Source organism: Tuber melanosporum (genome assembly GCF_000151645.1).
Source record: "Tuber melanosporum whole genome shotgun sequence assembly, scaffold_48, strain Mel28".
In the NCBI taxonomy this organism is placed as follows: Eukaryota; Fungi; Ascomycota; class Pezizomycetes; order Pezizales; family Tuberaceae; genus Tuber; species Tuber melanosporum.
This window is the reverse complement of record NW_003299093.1, coordinates 4,361-20,775: the sequence shown is the minus strand read 5'-3', so window position 1 is coordinate 20,775 and position 16,415 is coordinate 4,361. Positions and strand designations below refer to the sequence as shown.

The following is a 16,415-nucleotide window of genomic DNA, read 5'->3' as shown; positions in this document are numbered from 1 at the left end:
TGGAACCGGTTATTCCCATCAACCCGTATAGTACGTTATCGCTGTACAGTACAGTAGTCTGTCATATCTCCGCACGAAATTTCTTAATCTCCGTCCGTCGGCCCGCGATTGGCGGGGGGGTTTTGGTTTAATGGATACCGACGCACGAACAACACGTACGATACTATACGATACCGGTATGATGCTCAGCGCAACTCGGTGGGGGTCCTCGATTGTGATGAGAAATACTATACCATACCGGTACATGCACGGCGCACTTCCTGTACTAGTACTGTACTGCGGGAGGCGATTGTGACGTCTTACCGTAGCGCATTTCCCTTGTATTCGAGTATATGTCATACGGTACTGTACAAGTACTTAGGGTAGCATGGTAATTGTGGGGAATGGTGATCATGGGTGGTCACTCGGGAATGTGTTTCTGGCTCTTGTGATAATCGGGATAGATTGTATCTTCTTAGTGACCTACCCGGTATACGTACTTTTCAGGTGGGATAAACGGGGTCCTTTAAATACATAATAAATCTTTCAGATATTTCATACTACGACATATATAGACATCTCTATGACACAACCTGTGGTAGGCTGGATGTCAGTATCCAACGGTTTTGCTTCTCTCTCGCTCCTCTCTCGTTTCCAGTGTTTGGATACGGTGATTGCTGTGGCATTTACTATACAAATATTAACCCCTTCCACCCGCTTAGCCGTTATTGTTTACTAAATAATATGAATATGAAATGGTAAAAAAAGAAAAAAGTGTGAACCAAACAAAATCCGTCCAGCGTGATCTACTCTATATTGCCACTGTACAATTACCTTGCCGTCCAAACCGGAATAAAACAGACGAAGTAAAGACTAACCAACTAATAGCTATCATTCAACTCATACCACCAATAACCCCACAATCCCACAAACCGCAACAGCCCACCCCTTCCAGACACGGAGCTCACTCGCGGCACCGGGAGCAGGCGTAGTAGTCGGTACTGCCCCATCGTTAGTATTATCCCCAGGAATTAGGTTACCAAGACCGGTACCTGAACCACTTCCACTCCCGCTCCCGGTTCCAGTCCCGGTGGACGAATTCGACCCCCCAGAACCCGCAGCGCCGGTCGGCACACCGGTCAACGCGACCGATGAGGCAGCAGATTTATACGCGGCGATGGTACGATCCCCCGACGCGGGCGGGTTAATGACGCCCGCCATCCCACCCTGACAATGCTTGCCGGTAGCGCAATAGAACCACATCGGCCTGTCATCCCTGACGACGATGGAGAAGACGGGCATTCTGGTGCTAGACGCGGACACTGGCATGAAGCCGGACCAGAAGGGCGTGGAGCCATTGGCCTGCGCGAGGGGTTCGCAGGGCTTATCGAAGGAGGATTGGGCTAACGAATGGTTCTATTTTCGTCAGCTCTCGTGTGAGCTCAAAGAGGGAGGGGAAGGGGGAGCGTACTTGGGGGTAGAATTGGAATTGCACCATGTCACCGACACTGGCTCTCACGGTCTCTGGGTAGAACTTTAGCGCGCCGGATACATCTCCGACTTGGATTACATGCTGTTTTACGCTCCCACTTGGAGTTGGTGGGTCATTGGATACGCTGGACTGAGCGTTTGAGAGGAGGGCGAGGGTGCTTGCTAGGAGGGCGGTTTTGAATAGCATTTTCGGGGGGGGTTTTTTTTTTCTTTCCTTGTTCTGTATTAGGTTTGGATGGAAGGATTGATATGAGCCGTTTGTAAAGAGTAAAGTAGACTAGGCTTGCACGGAATAAGGAAACAAATTTCAAAAGATTGTTTGGATTTCTTGAAGAAGTGAATGCGACTAGCGCTACCGAACTTGCCGGTTTGGTATGAAAAGGAAGGGAAGAGAAGAGAAAGAAAAAAAGGAGATGGGTGGACGAAGAGACGAGTGGTGGGAGAAAGTGAGGAAAACAGAAGGGAAAACAAAGAGTTTGAGGAAGATATCCTACACTTATAACATTTCTGGATGGAGAAACGGGAAGAACAAAATCCCCGGGAATAAAGGAGAGCTCCCCTTGAAGGGGTTTGGAACTTTCTTTTTTAGGGGGGAGGAAAAAACTTTGCACGGAACGGGTAGGTATGTACTCGAGTAGGTGTTATGGCCTTCCTCCCCTATTGCACTCTGAAGCAATCGAAGAATCATGTAGTGATACAGGTCTCAACGGCATGTTCTTTCAAACCCTGGGGGGCTATACATCGCTGTGCAGTGGGGTAGCGCTATAAGTACAAGTAGAGTACAAATAACCCGGTAATCCGCAAAGATCTGTGGGGCCCTTTCCCCTCTCCTTGGAAGGGGGAGAGAATATGGAGAAGGGGGGGTTCAGTCGTTCACGGCCATGATCGTGATTGTGCGTGAGGAATGTATTGTGGCTTGTCCGGTAAGCAAGGTGCGATGCCCGGGCGACTGTCATAACCACAGTCCAGAAGGGGCGGGGGCGGGGGGAGGTTCATCGCAGTGAGAGAAGGGGGGAAGGTTGGTGGTTGCAAGCACCAATTGTACATAATGGTGTTGTAGCTTTAGGTAGCTACGCTTAACCTAAACGAGAATTCCAACAATTTTAGCCCGGTTAGGGGATGTTTGATGTCCGTATCAGGCTCGAGTGGTTGTCTGGAAAAACCCTGCATTACTGCCCAAGCGAGCGCTCCATGGCCTCAGGTGCGGAGTTTGGTTGGGTTGATTCCCGTGTCGTTTCAGGATGGGATGTCCTTCCCCTATCGAACGAAGCCCTTCCTGCATAGCTAACTTGACGTTCGAGTGTCTTTTCCCTGCTAGGTACGATCTACCGTATTCTGCCTGCTCTTGCTCACGAAACGAGCGTCTCTTTACTGTCGGACCAACGCTTTTATAGAAATGGGTTTCCTGTCTATCGTTCCCACTACAAGTACCAAACGGATCTACTGGGAATTATACAGTATTTATTTAATACGAGCGCTGTTTTGGAGGTTGCTATTAGGCACATGTTCTAACCTCACTGAACCGCTGGAGCATGGTACAGTACGGGCACTATTGGATCAGCAGGGATACGAATCTAACGCCAACCCCCTACTTGAGTACGAGTACTCGTACTGGTATTTTTGAATGAATCCCGGTTGTAAAACTCTTACAGTCGCATGTCGAGCCCGCGCACGAGTCCAGCGTCAAACAGAGCGACATGTACGAGTACTCGAGTATGATAGTAGAGAAGGTTGTCTGCCGCTGAAGCCCCAAGGTTGTTGACCTGAGGGGTAGGGCGGCCCCGGTCAAGTATGATACCACCACCGTACATGTACCGCCGCACAAGTCGATGCTGTCACAAAAAAATGACAGGGCGGGACGGCACAGAGGTCATGAACCATACCGGTATGATACAGTTATGATCAACAAGTCTGTACCGGGTATCAAGGGTAAGTCTGTCGAACTCACAATAATTGGCTAGTATATGTTCCACCAACAGTGAACAAGCAAGTGCCACTTGTCCACTCTTACATAATCAAATATACATCATTTTTATCATAGATGGCTACCGTAACTGTGACCAAAACTGAGATACTGAGCATACAAAGTATATTCACTTGGATAAACTAAAGCAAATATGAAGAATAAGGGACAACAAGCAGATCTCATACCCACTAGCGCATGTGCAAAGAATCTAGAAACAACTTGAGATGAAAGAATATGGATCCTAGTCTTCTAAAACAAAGCCAATATGACTTGGAAGGTTAGCGACCTCCTATTATTGACTATGTTTTGAAGGTTAATGATATTAGGCAATTGGTAAATGGGTAGATTGAAATTTTAGAACCTGTCAGAAAATCTACAAACGTGCCAAGGAGCATGGTATGCCTTCAAACTGACAAAGATCAGGCTGTCCAGTTATCTTTGATGCTGAAGAAAAGGAACAACTGTGGACTTTTATTACACAGGATAAAAGAACTTGCTGGTTGCAGTAGGAAGAAGTGATACTTGAGCTTGGCTATTATTGCTCTACTCAGATAGCGTGAGAAGTGATGGTATCAATGGAGTATAACAAGGGATTACCTTGTAAGAAGTAAGTGGCTGTATCCTACTCCTGCTGTATTTGTTTACTTTTAATAGAAGATAACTTTACAAGTCACTCACCGGACACTTTCATGCATGAAAACTGACCTACTCGGATGAGCAAATTTGAATAGGAAACCTTTCCCTGGTCCTATAAGAATTCAAATAATTGAATATTATGCTAGAACATTAAAGTTACCTCTACTAGTAAGTTTTGACCATTTTCTTTCTTTTATTTTAAGCTTTGGCTGTGGGGTAGAGCTATTACTACTAGTATCCACTTGTCTGAGCTTCAATTAAAAGAAAAAAAATAGTCAAAACTTACCAGTAGAGACAACTTCAATATTCTGGCATGATGTTTAACTGTTTGAGTTCTTATAGTACTATGGAAAGGCTTCCTGTTTAAGTTTTACTGTCTGGGCACTAGACAAGTTAGCTGAGTAGGAGAAGTGCTTGAGTAACTAGTAGTGTTTTAAAAATTATAATTCAAAGCTTTAATTTCATTGATACTAATATATAAAAATACTTAGGTGGCGAATCTGGAGCTACAATAAACTCAAGAGAGTAGTTTGATGTTAGGAGCAGTTAGATTGGACCAAGGAAGAGTAGATATGGGTTGTCTGAACAGATGAGTTAATGTTTAGCACCGCTGGTTTCCACAATTGTCCTTGGATTACAAGATGGCTGGAGGAGGAGGAGTATTAGGAAGATTGCATTGATCATATTTGAGAGTCTGGACAGAAGAGAGTTATGGTATAGTGAGCTTTTTGTAGCAGCCTTAAGTCTTCACTATATATAGTACTCCTGAGTACTACTGTCAACTCAGTCAGGTATACTACCAATGTTCTAGAGTCCTTATTTATTCCATTCTGACATGAGGTATGTGAGGAATATGAGTGGGCATAGATATTAGAGGACAATGCTCCAGGTTATAAAAGATTTGCTATTGCTTCACGGATAAGATATGGAGTTGATAGTATTGACTGGCCACCTAAATCTCCTAATTTAAATCTTATTGAGGCACTTTGAGCAGAAATAGAAACTGAATTGGGGCAGATACATGAGAGGGCACAGGATGTAGATAGTTTAGTTCTTATACTTTAAGCTGCTTGGAAGAGTATTATCCTAGAATGGCTCTCAAGGTGTAACAAGATTCCACGGAGTACTATTACAGTTAATCAAACCTATACCCATACCGGTATCAAAAGACTACCGTAGTAGGAATGGTGGTAGACTAGAGTCTACTGGCTAGAGGTACTATTGGTTAGGTACCTCAGTTGGGCATACTATACCATACTAAGAAGTATACGGGTACTAGTAAAGAGTGGTAGTTACCCTACTTAGTAGGGTAACCTAAGTAGTCAATTTGGGAGTTACTCTGAATTACTCGATGGTGAGTCTAGATAGAGTTACTTTACCTTCAGACTAAAGTTATCCTGCCTTGGGCTATGGGTTACGCTGTTATAGAACTAAGTTACCCTACCTGGAAAGTAACTTGTTACGCAAGACTTCGGGGGAAGTTACTAGATTGTTTGTCACATGAAACTACATAGAGTGTTCGAATCTCAGGTTGTACGGATCACTCCCGCACAACCAGTTAAGCTCTGGACAGGCTGTAGTTTGGAGGTGTAGTGGCTAACACCCCCCTCCTACCCTGTTATAAGTCCCTGGTGTCATGGGCTACAGTCTGGAGAGTTGCTGTAAGCCTAGTAAATGTCTTCAGATGGAGATGCTCCTGTAATACCGTATACATTCCCACCGTCCGTTCGACTGGAAGCTGTCCGCAGGATATATGAGGGAGTAGAAGTGAACCTGGAGAATGGTCTCCAGGTAGTCTCTTGTAAAATGGATCAGAACTGATGGAGTAATACTACTTTGAAGTCTAAAGTAGTATGTGAGGTTACCGAAGGCTAGTAGGCAAGGTAACCGAAGTCCGTTGCCCTGAAAGTGTAATAGTATTTGATAATTGTTAGGGACTCTGAGACACTAGTCTAAGGTCAAGATAAGATCTCTTTCTAGGAGGGTTGACTGTGGGTAGCACCTATTGGTAGTCAACATCCGAAAGGGTCCATTGGAGGAGCTATGTGGCCATTATCTGGAATGATATGGAATAGAGTAGAACCAGATAAATTTTCAGGGGCTGCGGATGATTGTAGAAGACTAAGTGTATATGGGTAGAGAGTTCCATAGTTGGTATCACATCTACTCGGGCATGGCAGCTTGCAACTGACATGTCCACAATATGAAGAGTTTTTACTCCTGTGGTTGCATTGTAAATGCAGTGGCTAAAATACTTCTATCGAGTAGATGTTAGCAAACTACAAGAGTAGTCTAGTTCGCTATGGGGAATCTTTGGTCCGACTTGTGTAGGTTAGCTAGGTAGCCCAAAGAGGTTGGGTGCTCGTGAATACAGAGTCGTGATGGGGAGCAACTGGCAGTATATGAAATCTACTTAACTATATGCGAGTTCTCCTCTACTCTGGCAATCAACTACCTCTTGAGATCAGGACTTAATTAAGTAAAATCTGTGGCTTAACGATATTAAGTTTTACTGTTTTGTTTCTTCAAACTCTACTATTGAGATTGTTGACATTTATTATATTTGTTCACTTTCACAGAAGAATTCATTTCAGTGCGGTCACAACCTTGGGATCCACCTTCGCAGAGGGAGCCCCAGTTATACAAGGGTTATTGCTAGTATGCCTCAGAGACTCACTGCTGTAATAGTAGCCAGTAGGAATGCAACTAAGTGGTAATCTTTTTTTATTGTATATAAATCTCAAGAGTTTACAGACTTTTTTCCTTTACCAATTTTTCGGCAATTTACCAAGGTATGTCCAATCATAGGTGCAGTTACCTTGAATTCCCATATAAAATCCAGCCTATTAGCATGAGTTTGACAGACTTATGCTCAAACTCTAAGCATACCAACTCCACCTCAGTCTACCTCATTTAAGACACAACAGGCTTTTAGGCAACAACCTCCCAATCTTGATATTTGATTCTTTTTTCACATTACTACTAAAAAAATGACTTTTTAGCAAGCTTTTGGTACTGTTAGAAGAGGAGATTGGCAAACTTCCCAGCAGTGATGAAAAGAACAAAATTCACATGAATGAGTACAGATTCCTGAGGTAATAAGCTTGGGTTCGAGTCTATCAGCCATTACATTGGAGTTTAGGTGCACAGGACAGACAATCTACGATATCATCAAATATGTGTGCGAGTTCAACTACTTTGGTTCTAGGCCTAGATTCAGTCGTTGGAAGAAGTTAAACAGTCAAATTAATACTCTGTTTACTTCATCTTATGAGAGATTTTAGATTTTATATATATACTTTCATGACCTCATTGAGGTTAGCAGTGCAAATGTATGCATCAACACTGTTGCGTGACCTTTTGGGCGTAATCTACATCGTAAATGAAGACGTTGTAAGAGAATTTACCTGCAGGAGAAAGATGTGACAGAAAGGCTATGGATAATATGTAATTATTGCCAGGAAGACCAAGAATTGGAGGAGGTATGTGCAAGTATTAGTTTCTACTATGATGTCCCTGACTAATATTTTTTCTAGGATATTTATAGCAAGAAGTCTTCTATACAAAGCTCATCTAATTGTTTAGATGGTTAGGCTTTTCGACTCCTAAAGGATAAATGAAAAGAGTGGGCTATTAATGAGAGTAAACATGTCAAGCCTTGCCTCTCATTTATGGTCTGGAGGGCTATTTGGAATGAAGGGCAGTCAGAATTACAGATTATAGACGGAGATGAGAACTCTCCAAAGAACGGTTATAGTATACACTCTTATATCAAGATTCTGGAAGAAGGTTTATTGCCTTATGTACATCTGGAAGGTTTTTTTTGCAAGACAATGTAAGAATTTACTTTGCAATGGTCACCAAAGAGTGGTTGGAAATGCATGGTATTTGGGTGGCCGAACACTCTCCTAACAGTTCCAATTTAAACCCGATTGAGCATGTTTAAAAGGCCATGAAGTGTATCCTCCAACAGGATCATAGATTCTTGAAAGACCTTAAGGATAATGCTGAGAGTAGAGTGGTTTTTATCGTGGCCCTAAAGGAAGCATGGTAGTCAGTCTCCCAAGTACTAATTGACAGCTTGATTGATTCAATGCCCAGACGCTACCACACAGTGTGAAGAAATTGAGGCTGGTACACCAAGTATTAAATACCATGGAAATAGCTCTCCATCTATATTTTTATTGTATTTTTAACTTTATTTTTGGTAGTGCAATTGATTAATTGAAGTCATAACTGAATTACGTGGTGAAGGTGCAGGTGGGGTTGGTCTACAGACTTATTGATCATAGCTTTAGCATAAGTGCTGATCAGATTCGCCGCCCTCGTATGAGCATACCTTAATTCCAGCCCAGCCCCGGATTTCGGTATAGACCACGAATGTTGGCGTGAGTTGACATCCATGAGAATGGCCCGCCGAGGTGTCGAATTTCACACCCCAAATGATCCCGGGCCAGGACATGGGATGGCGACGATGAATCGACTTCCGGTACCTGTAGTTATGATACATACAGGTATCTCAGGATCAGGAGCGTGATTACCTGTTTCCAGTGCCGATATTTGGCGAAAACGCAGTGGATCTCATGCGACGAAATGTGCCGTATAGGGCGAGCGGACCAAAACGTGCGCCAGATCTGGTGCGCTCTCCACGCGCTCTCGATAAGGACGAATAGGTATTCGAGCAGTTACCGGTACCGTATGGCGGTTGAAGGATATTATCGGGTAAACTGTCGGTGGTGACGCCACGTGCGTTATATTTGTAGCACTATCATGAGTATTCGGTCCGGCGTTGTTTGGTGGGTATTTGGCACCACCGGAATTGTTGCTTGAGGATGTCGTGATTGCTGTCTATTATTATTCTACCGAATGTTCCCCTTGAGGGTGAGTGTACCTGGACTTGTCAAAGTGACGGCAATGGGCTGGCGGTATTGTTGGACTTTGGGCCAAAGACCTTGTTCCTCTGCTGGCATGGAAAGGTCAATGTATGAAGAAACGAGAAAGGCGGGGAAAAAAATAACAGTAATAGAATCTGTAGACAACAACGGCACCCGGTCATGAGAACTCTTGCTCGCTCTTGCCGAATGTCCTTCTCGTGCGGTCCTTGATGATTCTCCTCTTTTTCCCCTCGTACCCTGAGGATATCATAGCCCCCTTTTAAAAGCCCCCCACCTCCCAGTAATGTCCACGCACTCGTGATGAAGAATCAACACGTCACGACCGCCAAATTCCTAGCAAGACACTATGTGTCTGCGACCCACCTGACAGTCCTGTGCTCATGTAATACCGGTAGAATCGAGGGCGTCACAAACTAGCCATATCGCAGATATATTTTGGCTACATGCCAGCTTTCGCGGTGACGAGCATAGGGGTTATCACCGCGCTTTAGAACAGCCTGCAGAGTAAAAGAACTAGTATGATTTGTACTCTCTCTATCTCGCAATCATGTGAGATCACTCGACATGATCTTAGATGATGATCCGGACAGCCCCAAAGCAGCATCTTGAAACCGTAAACAGACTCTTGGAGCCAGGTTTGGCTCTGAGACCAGACGTTCAGTACGCACTTGGAAGACAATCTTCTCACCAAGTAGAAGAATGAGGCAAACCCCACAAAGGGCAGATTTTTACACACTAAGTTAACTTAAAAATTTAATACTAGAAGCCGACATGGTGCCTCAGAGTCAGATACCAGCAAGATCCCACAAACTCCAATACTGGTAATCTTTTTCACAAAACTAACATAATTGCATATTTTTCACCAGGTTAGGCACTCTTGCAAAACCCATAAAACTAATAATATTATTTTTACACTAAACTTGGGCAAATTTATGCCAAGTTAAATACCAAAACCCAAGCAAACTCGTATTAATACATATTTTTACACAAAGCTGCTATTGAATATTTTCATCAAGTGAGGCATCACACAAACCCCATAAGGCTTATAGTATTATTTTTCACAAAGCCTGAGTATATTTATATGGAGTTAAATACCAAAATCCAAGCAAAGTTGTATTAATTGTTATAAGCTGGATTGTGATAAGGCAGATTGTAACAATCCCTCTCTGGATAGTTAGTGCTTGGCGACGGGGAACGATACTTCTCTTCCTCTCTTCTTCTTTTCTTTGTCTTACGATAGCTCTAGGCCTCTGCCTCCGTTACCGATAGTACAAGACCCTTGTCTTCTACAGAGAACACCTATCGTAAGCTTTCTCTAACTCTTCTTCGTAAAGCGCCTTCCTTGGCGTAATGATAACGTTGCAATAAGGATAAAGATTGTAAAGGTATTTTATATTCGTTAAAGTAATAAGTAGGAAAAGTACTTAGAACAAAGAGTGAAGAACGAATCTTCCTCGGCCGCATCGGCCTCCTTATATAGTATTCTTTCCGCCTGTAGTCATGTGACCTAAAGTGGTCACATGTGCAAAACCAAATCATAACACAATAAACAAGCCATATGACTCGACTGAGTCATATGCGTGAAACCCATGACCTCATAATGAGGTCATGTGCAAAACATAAATCATATGCGCAAGGCTTACCTGCAAGACATACTCGCAAGGTGTACTTGTCAGGCGCACGTCCCGTGACTCATACTTGAGCCATGTGCGAAAGCATCACAAATCCCACATATAACAAATCATATGACCCTAATGAGTCATATGTGTAAAACAATAACATACCTGTGACTCATAACTAAGCGTCATGTGAAAACCCTTTTCTCGCTAAGCCACATTCGTGACATTAGCTCCCCTCCTCCTAAGCCTGCGTCCCATCAGGCCTTTTCTCCCAGTTTCAATAGTTCCCGTCCTGCCGAGCGCATGGTCCTTCTCAGCTTGTGGAACTTTTCGTCGGCCATCCTCCATCTGACCCTCACCGATTCCAGAGTCAGGTTCGCCATTTCGATCGTGTGCCGCTGATTGTCATTCAGCTGTCCTAGCTCTGTGATCGTTTTGTCGTTTGCCGAAATTGTTGCCTCGGCTTGGCCCAGTTGTTCTCGGAGTCCCCGGATCTGCCTGTGTAGGCTCCTGACATCTGGTTCCGTGTCTGCCGAGGAGTTTTGGGCTCCTCCCTCCCTGGACTGCGTCCTCGCGGCCCATGCCTTTCTGGCATCTTCTCCTTCCAACTCTTTTCTGCTTCCATCCTTCTGCGGATAGTATCCCGCAGATATTTTCTGTGCCCTGTGCATCCTGCACCCGCTTTTGAAGCATTGTTGCCAATGCTTCAGAACGTGGTCCGGGTGTGGGCCACGCTTTCGACATTCCCTTGGGAACCATCCCGAGCCTTCTTTGTTGCCAAAGTGTGTTTGGCAACCGTCATCGTAGCATACCATCCATGACATGGCGTTATGCTGTGCTTGTCTTTCCCTTTCCTTGAGTTCTTTATCGGTTGGCCCCATGAATGAGTATTCAGAGCTGGTGGGTGTAGTTCGGTGGGGGCTATCGCCCCAGCCCTCGTATTGCTGCAATGGTGTGGGTGTCTTTCCCTCGCCTTTGTCTTGGTTGAACGTGATCGTCACCTGGGTCGGGCTTGTCTGGGTATTGCTGGTGGAAGGTTGAGATGGCATCTTGTGCGTTTTCGAAGTTGTGTGCGAAGTACCAAGTTTTATCGTATTCAGGAGAATATCCTGTCCACTTGGCTCGGTATTGGAGGTGACCGTGGAAGAAGCGGGAATCGACTATTTCGTTGAGCTCGTATTCTGGTTCTCCGTTGAGTTCAATGAGAGGGGGAGGAATAAGTGTTTGTGAAGGAAACTTATTGTTGTTGTATAATTTGAGGAGTGAGATGTGGAATGTATTGTGTATTCGCATTGAGGAGGGAAGGTCGAGTTTATAAGCTCGGCTGCCCACTTTCTCCAATATCCTGAAGGGTCCGATTTTCTTGTAGTCCAATTTCTTTGATGGTCGTGTTGTATGGATATTGCGTGGTATTAGCCATACCATATCTCCCGGTTGTATGTTCGGATCCGGTCTTCGGTGCTTATCGTATTGTTCTTTTTGCTGTTGTTGTGCTTGACTCATTTTGTATTGTAAGGTTTTGTGTAGTTTTCCCATATCCGTTTTCTCCGATATCACATCATTAATTGTATGATATGTGGTCTGACTTTGTGGATGTTGTCCGTAATTCGTGAAGAATGGTGTTGTGCCGATCGTTTCTTGCTTTCCATTATTGTATGCGAATTCAGCCATTGATAGCAGCTTGTACCAATCATCTTGTTGATAATTGACGTAAGCCCTTAAATATTGTTTGAGTATCGCATTTACCCATTCCGTTTGTCCATCCGTTTGTGGGTGGAATGCTGTGCTCATTCTGTTTTGTATTCCCATTTCTCCAGTTACCTTTTTCCATAGTCCCGATGTGAATAGTGTTCCTGGATTGGTAATGATATTCTTGGGCAGGCCATGAAGTCGGAAGACCTCTCTGAAGAAGCTTCGTATAAAATCCCTCGTGTTGATATCTTTTCTAACAGGAATGAAATGGCTCATTTTGGTCAGACGATCCACCACGACCAGGATGCTATCGCAATTTTCCGATGTTGGTAGGTCCATGATGAAATCCATAGTAATTGTTTCCCATGGTTGTTCGGGAATTTCGTTTGATTTTAGTAATCCATATGGTGCGTGTTTAGCAGTTTTCGTTCTCTGGTATAGGTCGTAGTTTTTGATATATTGTTTGCCATCTTCGCGCAGTCCTGGCCAATAGAATGACCTTGTGATGAATTCCGTGGTTTTAGCCGTTCCCCCGTGTCCTGCTGTTCGGATATCATGGTGTTGTCGAATGATGTCTGTCCTTATCTCCTCTTCTTCCGGGATCCATTGTTTTCCATTGTACCACATATTTCTGTCCTTCCATTGGCATAACCCCAGTGCAATTCCTTTCCTCTCTTTTTTTCCTTCTTCCAAGGCTTCTCTTATTTCCTGGATTGTTTTGTCTTTCTCGTTTGTGTTCTCAATTCCTCTTTCCTCCTTTGATATGAATTGGATAACCTCCATTGCCTCGAAGTAGGTTTTTGGTAATAGGGTCCGTGTTTTTTGTTTGATTCTTTCGTCTTCTTTCATTTGTGGTTTGTCGCTTGCAATCCTTGTGAGAGCATCTGGCTTTCCACTTTCTTTGCCTGGTCGGTATTCGATTTTGAAGTTGTATTTGCTGAGGTGTTCCATCCATCTTATCTGGCGATCGTTCAGTTCTTTCGTAGTTATGAACGGCACCAGGTTCTTGTGGTTGGTTAGAACGCGGACTGGATAGTCGTTGTTCGAAACGTATCTTCTCCATTCTTTTAATGCTTGAACTATTGCTAATGGTTCTTTGTTTGCAACATCGTAGTTGCACTCTGCAGGGGTCATTGTCTTGGATCGATAGGACACTGACCTCCATTTTCCATCGTCGCATTGTTGCGATAGTATGCCTGAGCATACATATTTTGAGGCGTCCGTCTCGATCATTGTCCTTCGGTTTGGGTTGAAATGGACCAATTTGCGTACCGATGTTAGATGCGTTCGTCTTGCATCATATGCTTTTTGTTCCGTTTCTCCCTATTCCCATTTCTTGTCTTTTTTCGTTAGGTTATAGAGTGGTTTTGCATGCCTGCTAAACCCCTCTATGAACCTTCGATAAAAGTTGCAGAATCCCATGAAGCATTGAACATCTGTCTTGTTGTTTGATTTGGCCCAATCCCATATGGCTGCTGTTTTAACAGGGTCGACCTTGACTCCTCTTCGATTGATGATAAATCCCAGGTATTCTGTTTCTTTCTTATGGAATTCGCATTTTGTTGGTTTGATCTTCATTCCTGATTCTTGTATTGCCGCCATGATATTGCTGATATCTTTTTGGTGTTGTTGTATGTTTTCCGAGTATATGAGTACATCGTCCAAGTATACGATGCAACATATGTCGAGGTACTTATTAAGTACCTTGTTGATCCATCTCTGGAATGAAGCCGGTGCGTTGGTTAGCCCGAAGGGCATAACCAAGTATTCAAACATTCCGTATCTTGAGGCGAATGTAGTCTTCCATTCGTCTCCTGCCTTGATTCGTATATTGTGGTATGCATCTTTGATGTCGAGTTTGGTGAAGTATTTTGCTGATTGTAGTCTGTCCAGTACTTCCCCAATCAAGGGTAGTAGATATCGGTCCTTCTTGGTAACCGAATTGAGGGCTCTGTAGTCCACACAGGGTCTAATTTTTCCGTCTTTCTTTTTGACGAATAGTATTGGGGATCCTCCTGACACGAAAGAGTCTCGGATCCATCCTCTCTTTAGGTTTTGCTCGATATACTTCCTAAGTTCTTCGAGCTCTGCTTCCCTTTGGGGGTATAACTTCTTATAGGGAATCTCTTTTGTCTTTCCTGTTTTTTCGTCTTTGTCCAGCTGAAATTCGTGGTCGATTCCTGGTCTTCGAGGTGGTAGCGCCGTAGCTTCCTCTTCTTGGAATAGATTTGTGAATTGGTGATATTCTTTTGGAACCAATTCTTTCCATCCTTTTTTGCTTTGATATTTCTTGTCCTGGATTGCTAGCTCTGTACTGATGTTGATTTTTGCTAGAACCGCTTTTTCGTCTTCGTATATCCATTTGAGAATTCCTGTTGTATCTCCTGTTCGATAATATCGTCCAAAGGCTTGTGTTGTGATCTCTTTGATCTCAATTCTTTTTGTTGTATCGAGCTGGTTTTGGTCTGTACTTCCAAATCCCTTGTTTCCTCTTATGGTTTCTTCCAGTTGATCTACTTCATGCAGATCCTCTTTGTTGATTTTTTCGATTATTAACTGTGCGATTCGATCGCCTTTCTGGACTTGGTAGTCCTCTTGAGCTAGGTTGGCCAGGACCACTTTGATTTCACCTGTATAGTCGACGTCGATCACCTCTGCCCTGGTCATGAGTCGGTGTTTGACTGCTAGACCACTGCGGGGTGCTATTCGTCCATAGGTGCCTTCTGGGAGTCCAATGGCTATTCCCGTCGCTATCGTTGCCTGCCCATTGGCAGGTATCTTGATTCCTTCGTTGGCATATAGGTCGTATCCTGCTGCTCCTTTGGAACCCTTGGTAGGCACTTTTGCCTCTTGGTCCAGTCTTTGTATCCGGACTCTCTTGTCTTGCCGCATCTCGGCAAACTTTGCATGTAAAGTTTCTTCCTCCGCTTCTCGTATCGGTATTGAGTAGACCACAGGTGAACTGTTGAGACATTGTGTTGCACATAGTTCACTTGTCAAGGTCATCTTGTTCTCGTGCCAATCGATCGTCGGATTATGCTTCCGTAACTATGGCATTCCTAGGACTATCTCATGGTTCTTTAGATCTGCCACTTGAAAGGTTACCGTTTCCCTATGGCTGTCAATGTCCATGGGTACTGTCGCCGTATGGGTTATAGGACCCATAGCACTTGGTTTTCCATCCGCTAAGTAGACTTGTCTTGCTTTCTTCGCTTGTTTGGTGTGGAGGCCGTATTTGTCGCATATTTCTTTGTCGATAAAGTCTTCAGTGGCCCCCGAGTCGAGCATTACATATATTGTTGTTTCTTCGCTTTCTCTATTGTATATCTTCGTTTTGATCATCACATGATCTCCATCTTCTTCTCCTCTTTGCGTGTGTAGTGCCGTGTAGTAGTTCGCTAATTTGATGGGTTTTCCAAGTCCACATCTTGGGTCTCCCAGACCACCGTTTACTGGGGACCCTCATCGTTTTCCGCCGGTGAATCCTCTGCTATCATTTCGCGGATGTTGCTTCTTTTCTGATTTTGGAAACGATTATTTCCAGCAGCTCTGTTTCCCTGGTATCGGTTGTCCGGCCTGCTTCTGTATTCTTGTATCCGATGCCCTGCTTTTCCACACCTTAGGCATAATTTCCCCTTCATCCTTCTAGCGTATTCTTCCTTAGACAGCTTCAGAGCAGGCCCTGCTCTTGACTTGTCTAATTCCATTGGTTCGCCTGGTGGTAATGCTCGACTTTCTCCTCGAGGTGCTTGCGGTTTGAAGGTCCCGTCCACATTCCTGGATGATTGGACCACTCTATGTGCTATAGTGTTTTCCGAGTTGCTCTGAACCATGTTTAATTTGCTTTCTTTGTCGATTGCCCATCTTGCAAATCGTTCGGCTGTCGTATAGCGCAGGTCAGAGATTCCCCATACTTCTTGGAGTCTGTCACTGAAGTTTCTCAGGAGGATGATGTAGAGAGTCGCATCATCAAACTCGGCCTCGTATTCCAACAGTCGACATTCGTTCCAATATGCTGAGAACATTTGTTTTCCTTGCTGGAGTTTCTCTAGCTTTCGTCTTGCTGTTTCTTTGGCGTTGGGATCTCCAAATTGTTCAAAGAGTGTCGCCATGAACTCTTCGTATGTGACCCATTCC

The 16,415-nt window shown here is 44.0% G+C and overlaps 1 protein-coding gene across 1 annotated transcript; it reads right to left on the bottom strand.

Moving 5' to 3' along the window:
• Positions 1–879: 879 nt before the first annotated feature.
• Positions 880–1,657, bottom strand: GSTUM_00008506001 (uncharacterized protein; the record flags this gene model as incomplete). The annotated part of the gene is made up of 3 exons (XM_002840084.1): positions 880–980; positions 1,032–1,395; positions 1,451–1,657. The coding sequence occupies 3 exons, from the start codon at positions 1,655–1,657 to the stop codon at positions 880–882; spliced, it is 672 nt and encodes a 223-aa protein (XP_002840130.1).
• Between the last annotated feature and the right edge of the window lie 14,758 nt (positions 1,658–16,415).